Source organism: Chiloscyllium plagiosum, chromosome 24, assembly GCF_004010195.1.
Source record: "Chiloscyllium plagiosum isolate BGI_BamShark_2017 chromosome 24, ASM401019v2, whole genome shotgun sequence".
NCBI lineage: Eukaryota > Metazoa > Chordata > Chondrichthyes > Orectolobiformes > Hemiscylliidae > Chiloscyllium > Chiloscyllium plagiosum.
Genome location: NC_057733.1, coordinates 8,870,038 through 8,890,495, shown reverse-complemented (window position 1 = coordinate 8,890,495; position 20,458 = coordinate 8,870,038). Strand labels below are relative to the sequence as shown.

The window sequence follows — 20,458 nt, the reverse complement described above, 5'->3', positions numbered from 1 at the left end:
CTCCAGGGAGAGGTTGTACAGGCTGGGGCTGTTTTTCCCTGGAGTGTTGGAGGCTGAGGGGTGATTTTATAAAGGTTTATAAAATCATGAGGGGGATGGATAGAATAAATAGACAAAGTTTTTTTTCCTGGATGGGGAGTGCAGAACTAGAGGGCATAGGTTTAGGGTGAGAGGGGAAAGAGGTAAAAGAGACCGAAGGGGCAACGTTTTCACACAGAGGTTGGTACGTGTATAGAATGAGCTGCCAGAGGAAGCTGGATGGGTATATAAATAGGAAGGGTTTGGAGGGATATGGGTCGGGTGCTGGCAGGTGGGACTAGATTGGGTTGGGGATATCTGGTCGACATAGACGGGTTCAACCGAAGGTTTGTTTCCGTGCTGTACATCTCTATGACTAACAATCAAAGACTGCATATCTTTTGTTGCATCTTCGATTCCTCATGCATTTGTAGAGAATTCAGTAGAAATCTTCAAAAAAAGGTATATGGGCTAAATATTTGAAGTGGAAATGTTGCAAGGCTGTAGAAAAGAGCAAGGTACTAGAACCAATTGGACACCTCTTTCAGAATTAGCAAAGACACAATATGCCAAATGCCCTCCTTATGCACTGTAGAATTTTATGATGTTGAGGTACCAGGGTTGGACTGGGGTGGACAAGGTCAGAAGTCAGACAACACCTTATAGTTCAACATATTTATTTGAAATCACAAGCTTTTGGCACGTAATCTGTAGATGACATCCATCTGATGAAGGGGCTACTCTCCTGAAGAAGGGCTAATGCCCGAAACGTCGATTCTCCTGTTCCCTAGATGCTGCCTGACCTGCTGCGCTCTTCCAGCAACACATTTCCATTTCTTAGTAACATGGCCCAATGAATAAAACAGGAAAAAACAACATAATGCCCTCTAGGTGGTCACTTCAAAAAACATTTAGTTTAAGAAAAAGCAATTGAGTCACAAATGTTAATTTAATATTGTCACAAGATTTGTGCCAACTGGCTGCCATTCAATATTTCTGCTGGAGCTTTCAATATTTGGTAAAATAAGGAAGTGACACAGGCAGGTTACTGGGGTATAATCCTAAAATAGACCACAAACGTTCAATATATCACAGCTTCAGGTTTAATAGTTATGCTGATTTCTTTCCTGGTATAGGCAAGTTATTATGTGGTTGATGGTGATCTCAAATATATAAAGACTTAGGAATTATTGTTTGCAAACGTACAATTGAGGTGGGGATGCTTGCAAAGAAGCCCAGTGAGCAGTGTTTATTCACTGGGGATGTGAAATAATATTGCTAAAGCAGCCTGCCAATCAGTGCTCCTCATCAAAGACTAAACAAACATTGCCAAGCAAGCATTTGGTGCCTTGGACTTGTTTCTGCTAGTGTTGCATATGCCTCTATGTATCAAGCATTCGTGAAAAAAATAGCAACTCTGACTAGAATTTTTTGATGCTTGGGCATTTTGAGTGTGCTGTAAAATGAGAAAGATATTGTGTTTGAGAAAGATGAGGGTTATTGGTTCACTTTATGGAAGATCCAGTGTCTCAGATCTTGTTTTGCTTGCATTTGCAGTCCTTAGCAGGACATTTGGAATGACTGCTTACAGTAGAAAATTCCTAATTTTTTCATGTTAGAAGAGTTGACTTTTGAGGAGGAATAACCTTTTATTCCACGTATTTCATGGAACTAAAAGACGTTGCTTCAACATTTATGATCATGGACAGATTCTACTTAGTTGTTGTGTGGGAGAGTTGCAATGTGGTCTCCTTTTTCCGAGATGTTCCTGACTGAGTCCTGAGAAGTTACTTCCCAAACGTATTGGACCTCAATGTATGTTATTAACTTGAATGAAGAAATAGAAAGTTTCTTCAGCTGAGAGATTGCTAATATGTATAAGTAAAATCATCCGTTTTGGATATCGAAAATCACAAGATTTTTTTTCCATGGGTAGAGATGAAGAATGGAGAGGAGAAATATGATTTAGATATGTTAGTATGAGTGAAAGGATTCTGCTTTTTTAATGGGTACTTCTCTTTAAAAAGCACATGAAAGCTTTGCAAAGAACACGAAATTTATTAGAGAAGATCCACGAATAAAGATGTATGATTATGTGGTTATCCTAGAAAAGGTGGGTTGTATGGAGTAGAAGAGGAGATTTGAAAGAGTTATTTAAAATTTTGAGACAGTTAGGTTCAGATAAAGAGAAACTATTTCTAACAGATGGAGATTCAATCTCCATAGAGCACATGTTAAGGTAATTAGGTAAAGGGCCAGAGGCAATGACTTTTTTTAAACATAATGAGCAATTAAGATTCAGACCACAGCACCTGATAGGGTCATGGCATACAAATGTACTTGAGCCTTCAAAAGGGAATTGAATAAATGGTGGACAAGTTGCTGGGGTATGGGAAATGGACACTGGGTGGGTGGGATGGTAGGGGCCAGCTTGATTGTTCTTGCAAATAGCATAGCTTGGAAGGTTAATCGACCTTCTGTGGAAATAGGGAGAACTGCAGGTGCTGGAGAATCAGAGTGAATAGAGAGTTGAGCTGGAAAAACTGGTCAAGCAGCATCAGAGGAAGAGAGGAGTTGACGTTTCAGGTCGGAACTTTTCATTAGGACTGGGAGAGGGGAGGGGGAACTGCAAAATAAATTGGGGATGGGGCTGGGGTGAAGAGGTGGGATGGTGATGGGTAGATACAGCTGGGAGGTGGCTGTCAGTGGGAGGAGTGGAGCAGTTAGTTGGACAGATAAGGTCAGGTTAAAGGGATGGGGTGGAGAGGGAAGGTTGGGCTTGGGATAAGGGGGGGAGAAGATTTGAAAGCTGGTGAATTCCATGTTAAGGCCACATGGTTTATAGCTCCTGACACGGAAGGTGAGGTGTTCTTCCTTTAGTTTGCATGTGGCCTTGTATTGATGGTGGAGTAGACCCAGGATAGACATGATGTCAGGGGGAGTTGAAATGGATGGCGACTGGAAGGTGGAATTGATTGGAGCATACGGACCTCCCTGAACCTCTGAGTTTGTGCTCCCTCTCCCTGATGTAGAGGAGACCACATCAGGAGCTGCGGATGGAATGAATAAGGTTAGAGGAAAATCAAGTGAATCTTTGCCGAACTTGAGAGAGCCCACTATAAAATGATAATAATTTAATAGAGAATGCAATGCACTACAAGAATTAACATTTTATAAGAAAACTATTATGTTCTAGATCTATCTCATTCAACTGTAATAAGAAAAGTCATCACCTTGCCTGAGGACTATCACAACGCTAACTTCGGCTGAACTTCTGTCTTTGTTGGATAATCTTTCATGTAACAGTAATTTGAAAATGAGGCCTGGGGTGGAGCGCCTCCCTTCAGAGGCACGTTTGAGTCCAATGTCCCCGTGTATCAAAAGCAGCTGATATTATAAGATTGAATAGATGACTTTGATGAAGCAAATATGTGGTCAGAAGCTTATCTCAGGATTAAATATGGCACCAAGGTCTGATTCAGCCTCAGACAGTTACAGGGAGAGGGACGGAGTCAATGTGTAAGGAGTGGAAAGTGAGAAGAATCTATGCATGGAGTATCTTAGACTATTAGAAAGATAAATGTGACTTGAATAAGGTGAGACTTCTTAATACTAAGCCCAATTAATATGCAATAGATTGTATAAAATGGCACTACAGAGAATTTTGTACTGTACAGCTGTAGATATTTTAATCTGTTCAGACATGTTACAACACCCCTGCAGCAGGTGGTGCTCCAGGTTTTCTGGTCCAGAGGTAGGGACACTACCAGAGGAGTTGTCAAGATGTATCAATACAAAACAAGAATGTAGCATTAAACATGGTAGAAATCTTTCAGTTCTAAAAAGAAGAATCCAGTGAAAGGTTCCGACTTGAAATGTCGATGGCGTGTTCAGCCTGCTGTGCTTTTTCCAGCTCAACTCGCTATTCACCCTGATCTTCTGTTCCATACAGAACATTGTGCAAATGATGAAAGACTGCAGCTTGCTTATAAATCTGTTTGGAATCCTTAAAATTAAAATTTTGTATGTAATTTACATTTAAGTTTAAGTGGAACTCACTCAGCTGAATCTAGGAACTTTTTTTTAAAACAGTCATTCACAGGACGTGAGCATTGCTAGCAGGCCCAGCATTTATTGCTCTTCCCTACTTGCCCTTGAGAAGGTCGCAATGAGTTACTTTGTTGAACCACAACAATCCATCTGCTGTGGGTTTTGATCTACTGATACTGAAGGAATGGCATGGATGATGTGTTGCTGAGAAGGGAGTTTGCAGATCATAGTGTCCCCAAGTATCTGCTACCCTTGTACTCCTATTTGGAAGGTACTGCCGAAGGAGCCTTCATGAATTTCTGCAGTTTTGAATGTTCAAAACTGAGGAATCCATTTTGTAAATCAAAAGGAAGATATTTTGTTGAAGATGCGAGTGAGTATTACTGAAGAAAGACATTTTATTGAAGTTTAATGTCTTTCACTCATCAAGACAATTCAGAAGAATACTAATTCAAAGAGGAAAATAGTATTTATGACAAGAGTGCCAATTGGTTAGCAGGTATATGTTGGGAGTAGAACTGGATATTTTAAGAATTATAAATATGTTGATCAATATTTAATGTCAGGGCAATAACTGAGACCAACTATGGTTTACAGTCGAATCAAGAGAATGAACATGTGTGTGTATATATACATTGCATTCATGATCTCAGGACTTCATAAGGTGCTTATAACAACAAACGCAATTTACCTCCTCACTGTTTCTTTTGATGATCAGTCCAGTTAATACCATTAGCCATTTCTCATCTATGATGAGGTAGTGCTGGTGTTGGCCTGGAGTGGACAAAGATAAAAGTCCCACAACACCAGGTTATAATCCAACAGGTTTATTTGGAAGTACTAGCTTTTGGAACACTGCTCCTTTGTCTGATAGTTAGTGGGTTAGGATCATAAGACACAGAATTTTTAGCACAAGATCATAGTGTCACGCAACTGATACGATATATTGAACAAACCTAGATTGCTGTTAAGTCTGTCTTTTTTTAGAATGGATTGCAGGTTTTGATTCATTAATATGTCAATCTGGGTATATGAGCAGGAAGGATTTAGAGGGATATGGGCTAGATTAGGTTAGGATATCTGGTCAGCATGGATGAGTTGGACTGAAGAGTCTGTTTCTGTACTAAGTCACATTCCCAAGTTAGCTTAAGGTTTTTTTTAAAAAAAAAGTGACATCTCAGTGCTCTCAATGCATTAAAGGTGTGAGGTTAGAGTCTGCCTGTGTCCCAATCTTGAGTCTGATAGATGGGAAAGGTAATGTACAAGTCAGGAGGGTGGTGCCGAGTTGGAGGCTTCGGTCTGGGATAATGTGGAGGGGGTGGGGAAATGGGAAAACTGGTGAAATCCAAATTAATCCTGTGTGGTTGTAGGGTGCCAAGGTGGAATATAAAGCGTTCTTCCTCCAGGCATCTGGTGGTAAGGCTTTGGTGATGGAGGAGACCCAGGACCTGCATGTCTTTGGCGGAGTGGGAGGGGGAGTTGAAGTGTTCAGCCACAGGGCGGTGGGGTTGGTTGGTCTGGGTGTCCTAGAGATGTTCTCTGAAACAAACCGCAAGTTGGTGTCCAGTCTCCCCGATGTAGAGGAGACCACACCGGATGTAGCAGATACAGTAGGTAACATTGGTAGAGGTACAGGTAAATTTCTGAGGAAGGATCCTTTGGGGCGAGGGGAGGTGTGTGGGTGCAGGTTTTTCACTTCCTGTGGTGGCACGGGAGGGTGCCAGGAGAGGGATGTGGGCTGGTGGGAGGTGTGAATCTGACTAAGGAGTTGCGGAAGGAATGGTCTCTGGAATGTTGATAGGGGTGGGGAAGGAAATATCTCTGGTGATGGAGTCTGTTTGTAGGTGGCGGAGGATGATGTAATGTATACAGAAGTTGATGGGGTGGAATGTGAGGATGGAGGGAGTCGGGGTTCTGTCTTTGTTGCGATGGGAGGGGTTGGGTTTAAGGGCAGAGGCGCAGGAAGTGGAGGAGATGCCCTGGAGGGCATCGTATACCACATGGGTAGGGTAATCGCAATTTTGGAAGAAGGAGGCCATTTGAGATTTTCTAAGGTCATCCTTAAAACAGATGCGGTGGAGGCAGAGGTATTCGGAATAAGGGATGGCGTTTTTACAGGAGCTAGGGTGGGAGGAAGAGTAGCCTAGGTAGCTGTGGGAGTCGGGCTTATAATCAATGTCTGTAGTTAGTCAGTTGCTGGAGATGGTGAGGTCGAGGAAGGGGAGGGAGGTGTCCAAGATGGTCCAGGTGAATTTGAGGTCAGGGTGAAATGTATTAGTGAAGTTGATGAACTGTTGAACCTCCTCATGGGATCACAAGGTAATACCGATACCATCATTGATGTAGCGGAGGAACAGGTGAAGAAATGTTCAAGGTCATGACCATGTGTTGAACTCATTAATCCAGGAGAATAGAGGGATGAAGGTGAGGCCTTTGCTGAGGTCGAAATGTTCATCCTTGGTGAGGGCAAGTTCTGGGGGAATAGCAAAGGCACGGCAGGGCTGGGAGTTAGGACCTAGGGTGGGGCTGGAGCTCAGTGTGGGGGTGGAGACGGTCACTTGAATAGGTGTGATTATAGGTTCAAGAGGTTCTATTTCCAAAGTTGGAACTTAAAATGTCACTGTCTGCAGATTGTGTGCTTTTTGGGCAAAATAGAATGTATCTGCAAATACAATTTTGCAAATGCAAATTAACCCCATAGGTGTGTGTGTGTGTGTGTGCGCACGTGCATGAGAGTGTGTGAGCGTGTGTGTTTGTTAGACTGTTTGTGTGCCTGAGTAGATGTGCATGTGGGTGAGAGTATGGGAGGTGTGTGTCTGTGTAGTGTTGTGTAGTCACCTGTGGTGTGACGTGAACCCAAGGTCCCAGTTGAGGCCATCCTCGTGGGTGTCGAACGAAAGCTACTGTTTCCAAAAAATGCCTGGTACTGTGATTTTTAAATTTTCTCATATAATAAGGGCTGAAGCAAATCCTGAGATCTCATGAAATACGGCATATATCAATTAAGATTTAATCGGTTGCATAAGAAGGAGCTAGTAATCTGTGGTTTGTGTTTTCTGAAGTGTGGTTATCTGAAATAAATCAGAAGTATGGTCTTGGATTCTGTTTAAATCATTATCTGCTAGTATATAACAGCATTCCCTTTTCTTGCATACTCCTGCAACTTTGTTTTCTTAGTTATTTATCCAAATCCATTTTGAGAGCTATTGAGTTTGTTTCTGTTACTGATCAGAAAGTGCTTTCTAAACTCTAACCATTTGTTGCTTAAAGTTATTCCTCATGCTGCCACTAGTTCTTCTTTAATTATGTGCCCTCTGGGTATTGACCCTCTAGCAACTGAAAACAACTTTTCTTTATTTACATTATCTACATTGTTCATGATTTTAAATATCTGTAGCAAGTCTCCTCTGACCTTTTCTCTTCCATGAAGAACTTTTGCAACTTAAAGTGAACAGAAGAATTGTTATCCCTAATTTTTCTGCATGCTTTCCAACACATTCAGGTGTTTTCTAACGCCTATCCAAAATTGGGTATAATATTTCAGTCTGGGTCAGCTTTGCAACAGCTAAGTATAAGGAACCATGGAAACACCAACGAAACTCCTTTCACTATTCTTTGATCAGTGCTGCCATATCACCTTTGTACAGATGAGAATTTGTTATCTAAAATGTGCTTGGAAAATAGACTAAGGGGAAGGTCAGTGAATGAACATTGGTAGACATTTAAGCAGATATTTCATAATGCTCAGCTTAAAATTAGTTCTGGTCAAAAAGGACCATTGAAAAGAATGAACCACCCACGGTTAAGAATGGTCAGCCCGGTGGCTCTGGATTAGCGCTGCCTAACAGCAACGGGGCCTTGGGTTCGATTCCACCTTGGGGCAACTGTGTAGAGTTTGCATATTCATCCTGTGTCTGTGTGGGTTTCCTCCCACAGTCCAGAGATATGCAGGTCGAGTGGATTGGCCATGCCAAATTGCACATAGTGTCCAAGGATGTGTAGGCTAGGTGGATGAACCATGCAAAGTGCTGTACCTTTGACAGTGCTGGTTGTAGCCCAAAGGTTTAATTCTTTCTATACACTTCTCTGCCTTACTATCACTTCTTTCCTTTCTGAAATTTGTTAAAGCAGAAGTCTTTGACCATACCATTGGTAATTGGCTCCAGTGTCTTTTATGTGGCTCAGTGTCCTATTTTGTTTGAAAATGCTCCAGTAACACACCTGGAGATATTGTCCAGTCAACAATGTAAATCGTGCTGTATGAAAGCAACATTTCATTTGGAATTGCAAAATGAACTAACGTAAGAGCTTGAACGCTAATGTTCAGTTTGTTGCATTTTGTTTATCTCCAGGAACTGCATGTTATCCTTTTGGTGCATAAAACATTATAGACCTTTTGGCCTAATTTTTCATGAAAAAAGAAGCCCATTATGGCTTGCCTCAAACATTGAGAAAATCTTGAGGTCGTTTGGATTTGACCTTTATCCAGGCCAACCAGTACATGAATGTTGCTCAGACTTGGAACAGTTTCTTCCCGTTGTTGTTGTATTTTACTCAGGTGGCAATTCCTTGTCCTGAATAAAGATTGTTAATCAATGGAGCATTGCATCTGAGACTTACCATCCCATGGCATTCATGTCTAGCAATGGTCACTCGTAGCAATTAGAAATGAAAAACCTAGTTATTTTACTCCACATATCTCCACTGCTACCCTGAAGGTTCTTCGATCAAATGTGATATTAGGGCTTCGAGGAATTGAAATCCTATTCAGTGACTCCTTAATATAAGTGCATATCTGGTTATTCAGTGAGGACAGGATTGAACCAGTTGTGAAGCTGGAGGTCAAATAGGGTCACAGAGATGTACTCCATGGAAACAAACCCTTCGATCCAACTTGTCCATACTGACTGATATCCAAACTTGGTCTCGTCCCATTTGCCAGCACTTCACCTATATCCCTCTAAACTCTTCCGATTCATTTACCCATCCAGATGTCTTTTAACTGTTCTAATTGTACTAGCCTCCATCACTTCCTCTGGCAGATCACTCCATACATGTACCACCCTCTGCATGAAAAAGTTGCCCATTCAGTCCCTTTTTAAAATTTTCAACTCTCGCCTAAACCTGTACCTTATAGTTCTGGACTCGCCCACCCCAGGGAAAAAGCTTTGTCTATTTACCCTGTTCATGCCCCTCATGATTTTACAAACCTCTGTAAGGTCACCCCTCAGCCTCCGACACCCCAGGAAAAACAGCCTCTCCCAGTAGCTCAAATCCTCCAACCATGGCAATATCCTTGTAAATCTTTTCTAAACCTTTGCAAGTTCCACAACATCCTTCCAATAGGAAGGAGACCAGAATTGCACGCAATATTCTAACAGTGGCCTAACCAATGTCCTGTACAATTGCAACATGACCCCTCAACTCCTATACTCAATGCTCTGAGCAATAAAGAAAAGCAGAGCATAGTTTACAAGCATTCACTAATTAGATTAACCACCTGATTGAGGTGCTTGATCGCACATGGGCAAAGGTTGATGCTTTCGGGAGATGAGAGGAAAAAAAGTGACTAAAAAATATGTGAATTTTATAGTTTTAAAAGATTCTACAGCTACAACATAGTTTTTACAAATTCATTATTGTATCTTAAATTGTATTTGAATCATATTATGTACTGAAATATTTATAGAAACATTTTATAAAACTATTTCAGTTGAGAATACAATGGAATGCATGCATGCTTACAGAAGGGTTTAACTGACAACAAATGGAATTTTAGCTTCTTTCTGCCAGAGCATTTCGTCTATTTTTTCCCTTAAATGGTTTAAAAATCACCTTGTTTTAGTACTGTGCCAACATTCCTTTGTTAACAGTGGGCGTAATCCTACTATAGTGACTTTATTTAATAGCTAAAGCTAAACAGATACAAACATTTATGATACAATAAGGGTGTCCTATTTTTCCAGCTGATGAGACATTGCATATTAACAAAGGCTGTGGCTGCTTTTTGATTGGCCGGGCTATTATAGCAAAACATATCAGCAGCATAAACAGTGCAAACATGTAGGTTTGTAAATTTTGTATGTCTTTACTAGCTTATCAAGGATTTGAATCACTTTATATGTAATTAATGTAGTGGAAGATCCTGCATGTGCTATTCTAGGCGAGTATTTTATTAAATGTCAGTCATGGCTCAGTGGGAGTGCTCTCGCCTTGAAGTCAGAAGGGACCATTACAGAGTGTGCAGTATTGTTGGAGCAGCTGTCTTTGACATAAGATGTCTGACCTAATGTCCTGTAAAGTGGAAGTAAAGATCCCAAGGTTATAGTTTAAAGAAGGGCAAGGTAGTTTTCCCCCTTGTCCTGGTCCTCACTTAAGCCAGCAGAATTGAAAGTTGAGATTTTTCTCCTTTAAATGTGATAATGAGTATTTAATAATGAAAATGCTCAACATGTTAGCCCCTAGATGCTATCAGAACTGTAATTTCAAGTTGTCAGCTTGTCATCAGAGCAGATATCTTGTGTTTTTGTGAGGGTACAAATTGACTGCTGTGTTTCCTATGTTAAAAAAAATGAGAAGACTTGGTTGGCTACAGAACCTTTTAGAATGTCTAGGTGTCTGGAGAGGCATTTGTATAAATGAAATTGACATTGTTCTGAAGTTGTCACCTATATTGAGCTTTTCAAAGTAGAGTTATCTTTGGTTATTAAAAAGGAGAGGAATTATTTGAGGATACGTTGTAACCCCAGGTCCCAGGTGAGGGATAGGACTCAAGCCAGTTAGGACTCCATTGAGCATCAAGTGGTTGTAAAGCAGCCTGTGTTGACAAAGATCCATTCCCTACTGACTAGTTATCAGAGCAGGCAATTCTGCCATCTGAAATATCCTGTCCTTAAGATATGTTCAAAAAGGGCACTAGGCCACAGGAGCAGGAGAAGGCAGTGTGGCTGATCAAGCCTGCTTTGTCATGGTTCATCTTGAGCTTCAGTTCCATTTTGCTTGCTAGCTCCCTCTGTTCCCTTATTCTTCAATTTATGAAGCCGAGAATATGGTATGATTTTTTAAACAGCATTCTCTACCACATTTGACGAATAACATACATACGTATCTAGGTCTGTCTGCTGCTGCATACGCTTCAAAATAGTCCCCATTATTTTATGCTGACTCTTCATGCTTTTTGTACTAAAGTCCATCAATTCCTAATTCTTTACATTTGAACTTCATCTGCCACCTACCTGCCCATTCCACCAACATCAGTATTCTTTTGAAATTCTACATCATCCTCACAGTATACAATTCTGAAATTTTGTGTTGCAATATTTAATATTATCTCTTGCATACCAAGGTTTAGGTCGTTAATACATAACAGGAAAAGCAAGGATCCCAACACCAGCCAATATGACCTTAAGTTATGCCAGAGCAGAGGTAGGTTATCCAGCCTGTTGAACCTACTCTGCCATTCAATGAGATCATGACTCATCTAATATTAGAACCATAGTATCTCTGAAGTGTGGAATCCTCAATCACACTTTTTTCCGTTTTCCCCATAATCATTGATCCCCTTTACTGATTACAATTCTGTTTTCTCAGCCTTGAATACACTGACCCAGCCTCAACTGCACTTTGTGGTTTAAAAATTCCATATATGCACTAGCCTCTGAGAAGACATTCCTCCTTGTCTCTGCCTCAACTGAGGCAAACTGCATGCTTGAGATTATGCATTCTAGACATAGACTTTCCCGCAAGGGGAAACACCCTGTAAGTATCAATCTGTCAAACCTTGAAGAATCGTGTATGTTTCAATACATTCTTATGTCGTTCTTCTATCATCTAATCAGTACAAACCCAACCTACTCCACCTCTTATTGTAAGAAAATTCTTCTTTGTCTGGAATCAATTTGGTGAACCTTTTCTGGATTGCCTCCAATGCCAGTATATCTTTCCTTTAATAACGCTCCAGAACTATTCACTGTATTCCAGGTGTGGGGTCTTGTATAGTTTTAGTAAGACCTCCCCCTCTAACTTGCCTGAAACGTCCAAACCCAGGAACCTTAAGGTTGCCCTTTTTTCAACCAATTCTCTGTAATACCTACAGCATCATAGCTGTATGTATTAATCCAAGCTCTAAATTCATACGCCGTACCTGTCAACCTGCTTGCATTAAAGCAAAAACCTTTCAGACTGCAGTTGTGCAGTGTTTAGTAACTTCTCCCTTTGTATTCTTCCTCTGAGCTTTACTGGCCTCTAGTAAGAGCAGGAATAGGAGGATCAAGCAGATAAATGCATGGCTGAGGGGCTGGTATGTGGGAAAAGGATTCATGTTTTTGGATCATTGGAAGCTCTTCTGGGCTAGAAATGACCTGTACCAGAAGGACAGATTGCACCTAAAATGGAAAGGGGCTAATATACTCACTGGGAGATTTGCTAGAGCTGCTCAGGAGGACTTAAACTAGTAGGGGGGAGGGGAGGGGAGGGGGGGGGGGGGGTGCGCAGGAAGTTGGTGAGGAAAGAGATCAATCTGAGAATGGTACAGTTGAGATCAAAGGTGAGTCAAACAGTCAGGGCAGGCAGAGACAAAGCAGACAACAAGGTAGGACTGAAGAAGTAAATTGCATTTATTTCAATCCTAAGGCCGAACGGGGAAGACAGATGAATTTGGGGCATGGTTAGGGACATGGGAGTGGGATATCATAGCAGTTACAGAAATGTGGCTCATGGTTGTACAGTACTGGCAGCTTAATTTTCCAGGATACAAATGCTGCAGGAAGGACAGAAAGGGAGGCAAGAGAGGATTGGGAATGGCATTTTTGATAAGGGGTAGCATTACAACTGTACTGAGGGAGGATATTCCTGGTAGTACATCCAGGCAAGTTATTTGGGTGGAACTGAGAAATAAGAAGGGGATGATCACCTTATTGGGATTGTATTATAAACTCCCTAATAGTCAGCAGGAAATTGAGAAACAAATTTGTAAGGAGATCAGTTATCTGTAAGAATAATAGGGTGGTTAGAGTAGGGGATTTTAACTTTCTCCACATAGACTGGGACTGCCATAGTGTTAAGGGTTTAACTGGAGAGGAATTAAGTATGTACAAGACAATTTTCTGATTCAGTATGTGGATGTACCTACTAGAGACGTTTGTCCTGGTGTCAGTCAAAGCAGGTGTCAGTCAAAGCAGGTGTCAGTAGGTGAGCACTTTGGGGCCAGCGACCATAATTCTATTAGTTTTAAAATAGTGATGGAAAAGGATAGACCAGATCCAGAAGTTGAAGTTTTCAATTGGAGAAAGGCTAATTTTGACGGTATTAGGCAAGAACTTTCAAAAGCTGATTGGGACAGACGATCCGATGGCTGGAAAATGGGAAGCCTTCAGAATTGAGATAATGAGAGTCCAGAGAAAGTATTATTCCTGTTGGGGTGAAAGGAAAGGCTGGTACATATAGGGAGTGATGGATGACTTAAGAAATTGAGAATTTGGTTAAGTAAAAGAAGGAAGCATATGTCAGGTATAGACAGGATAGTTTGATTGAATCCTTAGAATAGTATAAAGGCAGTAGGAGTATACTTAAAGGGGGAAATCAGGAGAGCAAAAAGGGGGCGTGAGGTAGCTTTGGCAAATTTAAGGAGAATCCAAACGGTTTTTACAAATACATTAAGGAAAAAAGGGTATCTGGGGAGAGAATAGGGATTCTCAAAGATCAGCAAGGTGGCCTTTGTATGGAGCCACAGGAGATGGGGGGAGGTATTGTTGCATCAGTATTTACTGTGGAAAAGGATAGGGAAGATCTAGAATGTAGGGAAATAGATGGTGACATCTTGAAAAATGTCCATGTTACAGAGGAGGTAGTGCTGGATGTCTTGAAATGCTTAAAAGTGGATAAATCCCCAGGACCTGATCAGGTGTACCCTAGAACTCTGTGGGAAGCAAGGGAGGTGATTGCTGGGCCTTTTACTGAGATATTTGTATCATCGACCATCACAGGCGAGGTGCTGGAAGACTGGAGGTTGGCTAGCGTGGTGCCATTGTTTAAGAAAGGTGGTAAGGACAAGCCAGAGACCTATAGACCAGTGAGCCTGACATCGGTGATGGGCAAGTTGTTGGAGGGAATCCTGAGGGACAGGATGTACATGTATTTGGAAAGGCAAGGACAGATTAGGGACAGTCAACATGGCTTTGTGTGTGGGAAATCATGTCTCACAAAGAGGATTGAGTTTTTTGAAAAAGTAACAGAGGATTGAGGGCAGAGAGGTTAGATGTAATCTATGTGGACTTAGGTAAGGCGTTTGGCAAGGTTCACCATGGTAGACTGGTTAGCAAGGTTAGATCTCATGGAATACAGGAAGAACTAGCCATTTGGATACAGAACTGGCTCAAAGTAGAAGACAAAAGGTGGTGATGGAGGGTTGCTTTTCAGACTGGAGGCCTGTGACCAGTGGAGTGCCACAAGGATTGGTGCTGGGTCCACTACTGTTCGTCACTTAAATAAATGATTTAGATGTGAGCGTAAGAGGTAAGAGTTAGTAAGTTTGCAGATGACACCAAAATTGGAGGTGTGGTGGACAGCGAAGGAGGTTACCTCAGAGTACAACAGGACCTTGATCAGATGGACCAATTGGCTGTGAAGTGGCAGATGGAGTTTAATTTTGATAAATGCGAGGTGCTGCATTTTGGGAAAGTAAATCTTAGCAGGACTTACCATTAAATATATAAGGTCCTGGGGAGTGTTGCTGAACAAAGAGACCTAGGAGTGCAGGTTCATAGCTCCTTGAAAGTGGAGTCACAGGTAGATAGGATAGTGAAGAACGCATTTGGTATGCTTTCCTTTATTGGTCAGAGCATTAAGTACAGGAGTTGGGAGGTCGTGTTCTGGCTGTACAGGACATTGGTTAGGCCACTGTTGGAATATTGCGTGCAGTTCTGGTTTCCTTCCTATCGGAAGGATGTTGTGAAACCTTTTAGATTAGATTAGTTTTTTTTTAGATTACTTTACAGTGTGGAAACAGGCCCTTCGACCCAACAAGTCCACACCGACCCGTCGAAGCAAAAACCACCCATACCCCTACATTTACCCCTTACCTAACACTACAGACAATTCAGCATAGCCAATTCACCTGACCTGCGCATCTTTGGACTGAGAGGAAACCGAAGCACCCGGAGGAAAACCCATGCAGACATTGGGAGAATGTGCAAACTCCACACAGTCAGTCGCCTGAGGCGGGAATTGAACCTGGGTTGAAACTTGAAAGGGTTCAGAAAAGATCTACAAGAATGTTGCCGGGAGATGCTGAACAGGCTGGGGCTGTTTTCCCTCGAGTGTCGGAGACTGGGGGTGTATGACCTTTATAAAATCATGAGGGGCATGGATAGGATAAATAGACAAAGTCTTTTCCCTGGGGTGGGGGGAGTCCAGAACTAGAGGACATAGGTTTAGGGTGAGAGGGGAAAGAGAAGAGACCTAAGAGGCAACCTTTTCACGCAGAGGGTGGTACGTGTATGGAATGAGTTGCCAGAGGAAGTGCTGGAGGCTAGTACAATTGCAACATTTAAAAGGTATCTGGATGGTGATATGAATGGGAAGGGTTTGGACGGATATGGGCTGGGTGCTGGCAGTTGAGACCAGGTTATGTTGGGATATCTGGACGGCATGGGCAAGTTGGACCGAAGAGTTTGCTTCTGTGCTGTACATCTCTATGACTCTATTTTATTTGCTGATTAATTACTCTGAATCCCACCCCACTCTCACGACTTCAAACCATCCTCAGTGGCTCTCGCAAACCTCCTTGCCAGGGTATTGATGTCCCTTTAGTTTAGGGGCAACGTACCTCGTACAGGTCCCACCTGCCCCAGTGAACCACATATCTGAAGCCTCTTCCTCCACCTAGCTTCACTGCACATTGCACAGGAACTAATCCTGAGATTACATGCTTCAAGGTCCTACACTCCTGCATTTCACTGACCTGGCTGCTCCTGCTTTCACTTGAGAGGCGAACAGAGAGAAAGTTTGCTATGGGAATGGCAACAGCAGACTCCTGCAGTGCCTGCCCACACTTGTCCATCACCTCACTCTTCTCTCTGTGTAGCCCTTACTGGTGGCATGACCAGCTTTGCTAAATGTGCTATCCCCAGCATTCTACTCCTCACGGATGCTCCACAGTGAGTCCATCCGCAATTCCAGGCACTCCATACAACAAATTCTTTGTCATCCGGGGAGTTCTGGGTTTCTGTGTCCTACCGTTTCCATTTGAGGAAGTGTATTTACTTTGAGTATGTCCAAAGGATGAGTATTCTTCTAGTTTGATTCCAGTTTATTCAGCTCCGCTCTGTTCTTGCTCCAGTGAAGTTTGCTCTCTGCCTGTTGATCATTCTTATTCTGGAATTATCAATGTCATCTTCTACTGTTATACTAAATCTTATGGTACAATGATCACGATCCTCTAAATATTCTCTGACTGCCATTTGACCTACTTGGCCCACCTCATCCCCAATTAGCAGTACTTCCTTTCTTGTTGGGATGGACATGTTGCATTAAAAAATTCTCATAGCACAACATAAGAAAGATTGTCCCTCACTACCTTTCCACTACCACTATCCCAGACTTATGATTAATTAAAGTCCCTCATTGTAACTCTTCTGTGGCGTTTACACCTTTCTGCAACTTCCTCAGATTTGTTGTTGTATATCCTTCCCACTGTCTGATGATATATGCAATGTAATTGCACCTTTTTCTTTCTCCAGTACTGCAATGCTGTCCTGAACCAAATCCTCTTTTTTCCTTTTCCTATCTTCGCTGAACACTTTATAACCAGTGATATTGAACACCCATATCCATTATCAACGAGACTTTATAATCCCTCATGGCAACCTGTGCCTGTAATTCTCCATTCTTTTTAACTATATTTTTAATGCAGGAATGGATAAATACTTGTAAGGCAAGGGAAGCAAAGGTTTTTGGAGTACTGGGAATGTGAAATCTGAAACAAATGGATCAGGCATGATCTTAATGACTGTGGAAGAGGCTAGAGGGCTGAATGATCTACTGCTCCTATTATGTATGTTCATATGTTTAAATTGGCTACCTAGTTGGCTGCTGTCAAGCACTTTACCTGATTTTAAGGATACGAATGTTACTATGTGATTGAAAGTTCGTTCTTTTTCTTTAATTCCAAAATTTGAAAACCTCTTATCATGACTTGAAGTTGGAAAACTTAACATATTCAAACTGATTTCAGCTAAAATAACCTTTTCTCAAAACTTAAGGCAACACCAAATGTCAAAACTTAATTGCCTATGCTATACCCTCTCCAGAACAATTATACCCTTCTTGTAACTTAATGAATAATGTACAACTTTGCACTAAACGCAGAATCTAATTATTGTCTAATGTAACATTACCTCTTTTTGATTTTTATGTTGTGTCTGCATAACTGTGGCACATTTGATCTTAACTCCTTTCTTTGCAATGATGCATCAGACAGATGCTTGCAGAAGTATTCCTAAAATAACACCAGATATATCTTAATCAGCAATGAGGATGAATTTGCTGTCTATTTTGGTTTATGCAGATATGTTTATGCAGTTGCCATCTGCTGCATACCTTCTGTAGATCTCCAGGTTATCGATAGAGATGTACAGCATGGAAACATACCCTTCGGTCCAACTTGTCCTTTCCAACCAGATAACCTATTCCCACCTGCCAGCATCCGGCTTATATCCCTCCAAACCCTTCCTATTCATATTCACGAGACAGTTGAATAAAAGCAAAGATTTTAATTCTGGATCAGTGACTTCTATTTCCCTTTAAAAAAAAGTTTTATTCAGATGGGTCAATCAAATTTTGAGAATTTTCATTTATATGATTGTGCATGTTGGATACAAGTAAGAATCATTTGATAAATCAACAAAACATACTGAAATGGCACCCCTTAAAAGAAACCCTGTTTATATTGAAAAAATATTTATATTCTCTGATACTAATAATTCTAAAGTCACATGTTAAATATGTGCTAATGTGGTGAATTATGCCGTTTATAATCTATATTTAAGGTTTAAGTGCGCACACTTAAACAGAATGTGTTTGAGAAGTAGGATATTTTATTTCCTAAGGCCAGTAATACTTGTATAATAACAAAATCCGTCTGTAAGTGTCAAGAGCAATAATTTGTTAATTGCATATTCTGCAATTATGCCTGTGATAGCTTAAAATCTTAACTTTGCATGGTCTCCACATAAAAAGTGAGTGATAATAATTTTATTGTCTCATCATTCATCCTTAGAATGCTTTATACTTGTTAAAATAGCGATGAATAGCATAAGTAAGGCCTCTCAGCAGTGAACACATGCTCACAGTAGTAACATGCATTTCTTTAAAATGTTTGGTTTGGTAAAACACTCAGATTTTCACAGGACTTTTTATGACAAAGTTTGACACTGATCAACATGGGGACATTAGAGTAGATAGCCAAAAGCTTACATAAATGCAAAGTGCCTTAAAGGAACAAAGAGAGCTAGCAGGATAAAAAGGTTTAGGGAGGGATTTCAACAGTTTAGGCCCTCAGCAGCTGGCACATGGCCACCAACAGTGAAATTATTAAAATTGGACTCAGTGGCAGAGTTTGAGAGCAAAAGCAAAGGCGACTGCTTTTGATGGCTGCTATTTCAGCACATTGGATGATGCTGTTGCAGCAGGGTAGAATGTAAGTGTGATATAGAAAATGGTGAAAGAAAGATTTTTGGAGCTCATCAGAGGTAATGGAGTGGGAAGAGAAGCCATCGCAGTTAATCCTGTCACCATGACTGACTAGATGAGAAACGAACCAGTCAAATGCAATCCCAAATATCTGGATATTGAATTGAATTTATTGTCACATGTACCGAGGCGCAATGAAAAGCTATGTCTTGCGAGCAATACAGGCAGGTCACAATATTAAGTAGCATAGATAGTAAATAATAGGTAAACAGTAGCAAAACCAAAAACACAGGTACAGGTGAATGTTAAGAGTTTGAGAATCCATTCGGTATTTTACCAACAGAAGGGTAGAAACCGTTTCGAAAACAGCGTGTGTGTGTGTGCGTGTGTTCAGACTTCTGTACCTTCTTCCCGATGGTTGAAGTTGTAGAAAAACATTGACAGGATGGAATGGATCTTTAAGAATGCTGGCGGCCTTTCCTTGACAGCGGCCCTGGTAGATGGATTCTATAGATGGGAGGTTGGCCTTTGCGATTGTCTGGGCTGAGTTCACCACTCTCTGTAACTGTCTCCAATCTTGAATGGTACAGTTGTCATATCAGGTAGTGATACCATCAGACAGAATGGTCTCTTGCGCACCTATAAAAGTTAGCAAAGGTATTCGCCGTCATGCCAAATTTCCTCAGCTGCCCGAGGAAGAGGAGACATTGTTGGACCTTTATAATCAGTGCGTCTGCATGAAGAGTCCAAGAAAACTTGTTGTGGATGACCACTCCCAGGCGCTTGACACTCTCCACTCATTCACCTCTGTGCTGTTAATGTGTAGGGGGGCATGAGTAACATCAATAATGAAATCCTTGGTTTTGCTGGCGTTGAGAGCTAGGTTGTTCTCAGTGCACCATTTTTCCAGGTCTTCCACCTCCCATCTGTAGTCTGTTTCGTCACCTTTGAGATACGACCGACTATGGGATATTGCAAAATAAAGACGCAGTCGCTTCGAAGACTGCAGTCAGGTTGAAAAGGATAATGTGAAAAATTTTATCATTGTTTCTGTCACAAGTGTCATTTGAAACTACTTGATGAGAGGTATTGTGATCGGGTGGAAACCTGATCTAAGGGATTGAAGTATATAGATAAAGAAGAAACAGGCACACAACATAGCTTTAGATGGTCCAGATGCTTGTGGGTGCAGAAGAGTAAAGGGTTGGTATTTTTAAGAGGAGAGATAATGATGACTGATTTTAATGTTTAGAATTAGGCTTAGCAGATGAGGGCCATCAAACCTGCATTTATGCAGTATTCTTCATGACCATCAGGATGTACCAAAATGTTCACAGACAATGTGTGTTTTTAAATATAATCACTTTTAATAAGGTGCCAAAATACTAATGACACAAACGAACAAATCTGTTTCTTGTGGTTGAGATGATGATGTTTGTGACAATAGCAAAAAAAATTCATTCCACTTCGAATACTGCATGACATCTTTTACATTCAGTTAAGAAGGGCATACATCTGATCCGTATGACATTGAATGGTCACCAAAGATGATAAATACAAATCTGTGGAATTGGACTTGATCCACTGACCTTCTGACTCTAAGGAAGAAGTGCTGTCAATGAGCTACATCTGACATAATGTGTTCAATTTTCTTGTTTTAGAGCTTAGATACATTGTTGAAGAAATTGTCATGAGTTCTGTC

General features: G+C 41.2%; 1 protein-coding gene across 1 annotated transcript in view; it reads left to right on the top strand.

The window, feature by feature from the left end:
* The window catches only part of LOC122562338, a 410,892-nt gene that overhangs the window by 232,312 nt on the left and 158,122 nt on the right, over positions 1-20,458 (top strand). The window contains exon 8 of the mRNA XM_043715214.1: positions 11,414-11,493. Within this exon, the coding sequence (XP_043571149.1) occupies positions 11,414-11,493 (80 nt within the window). The remainder of the gene's footprint in view (positions 1-11,413; positions 11,494-20,458) is intronic.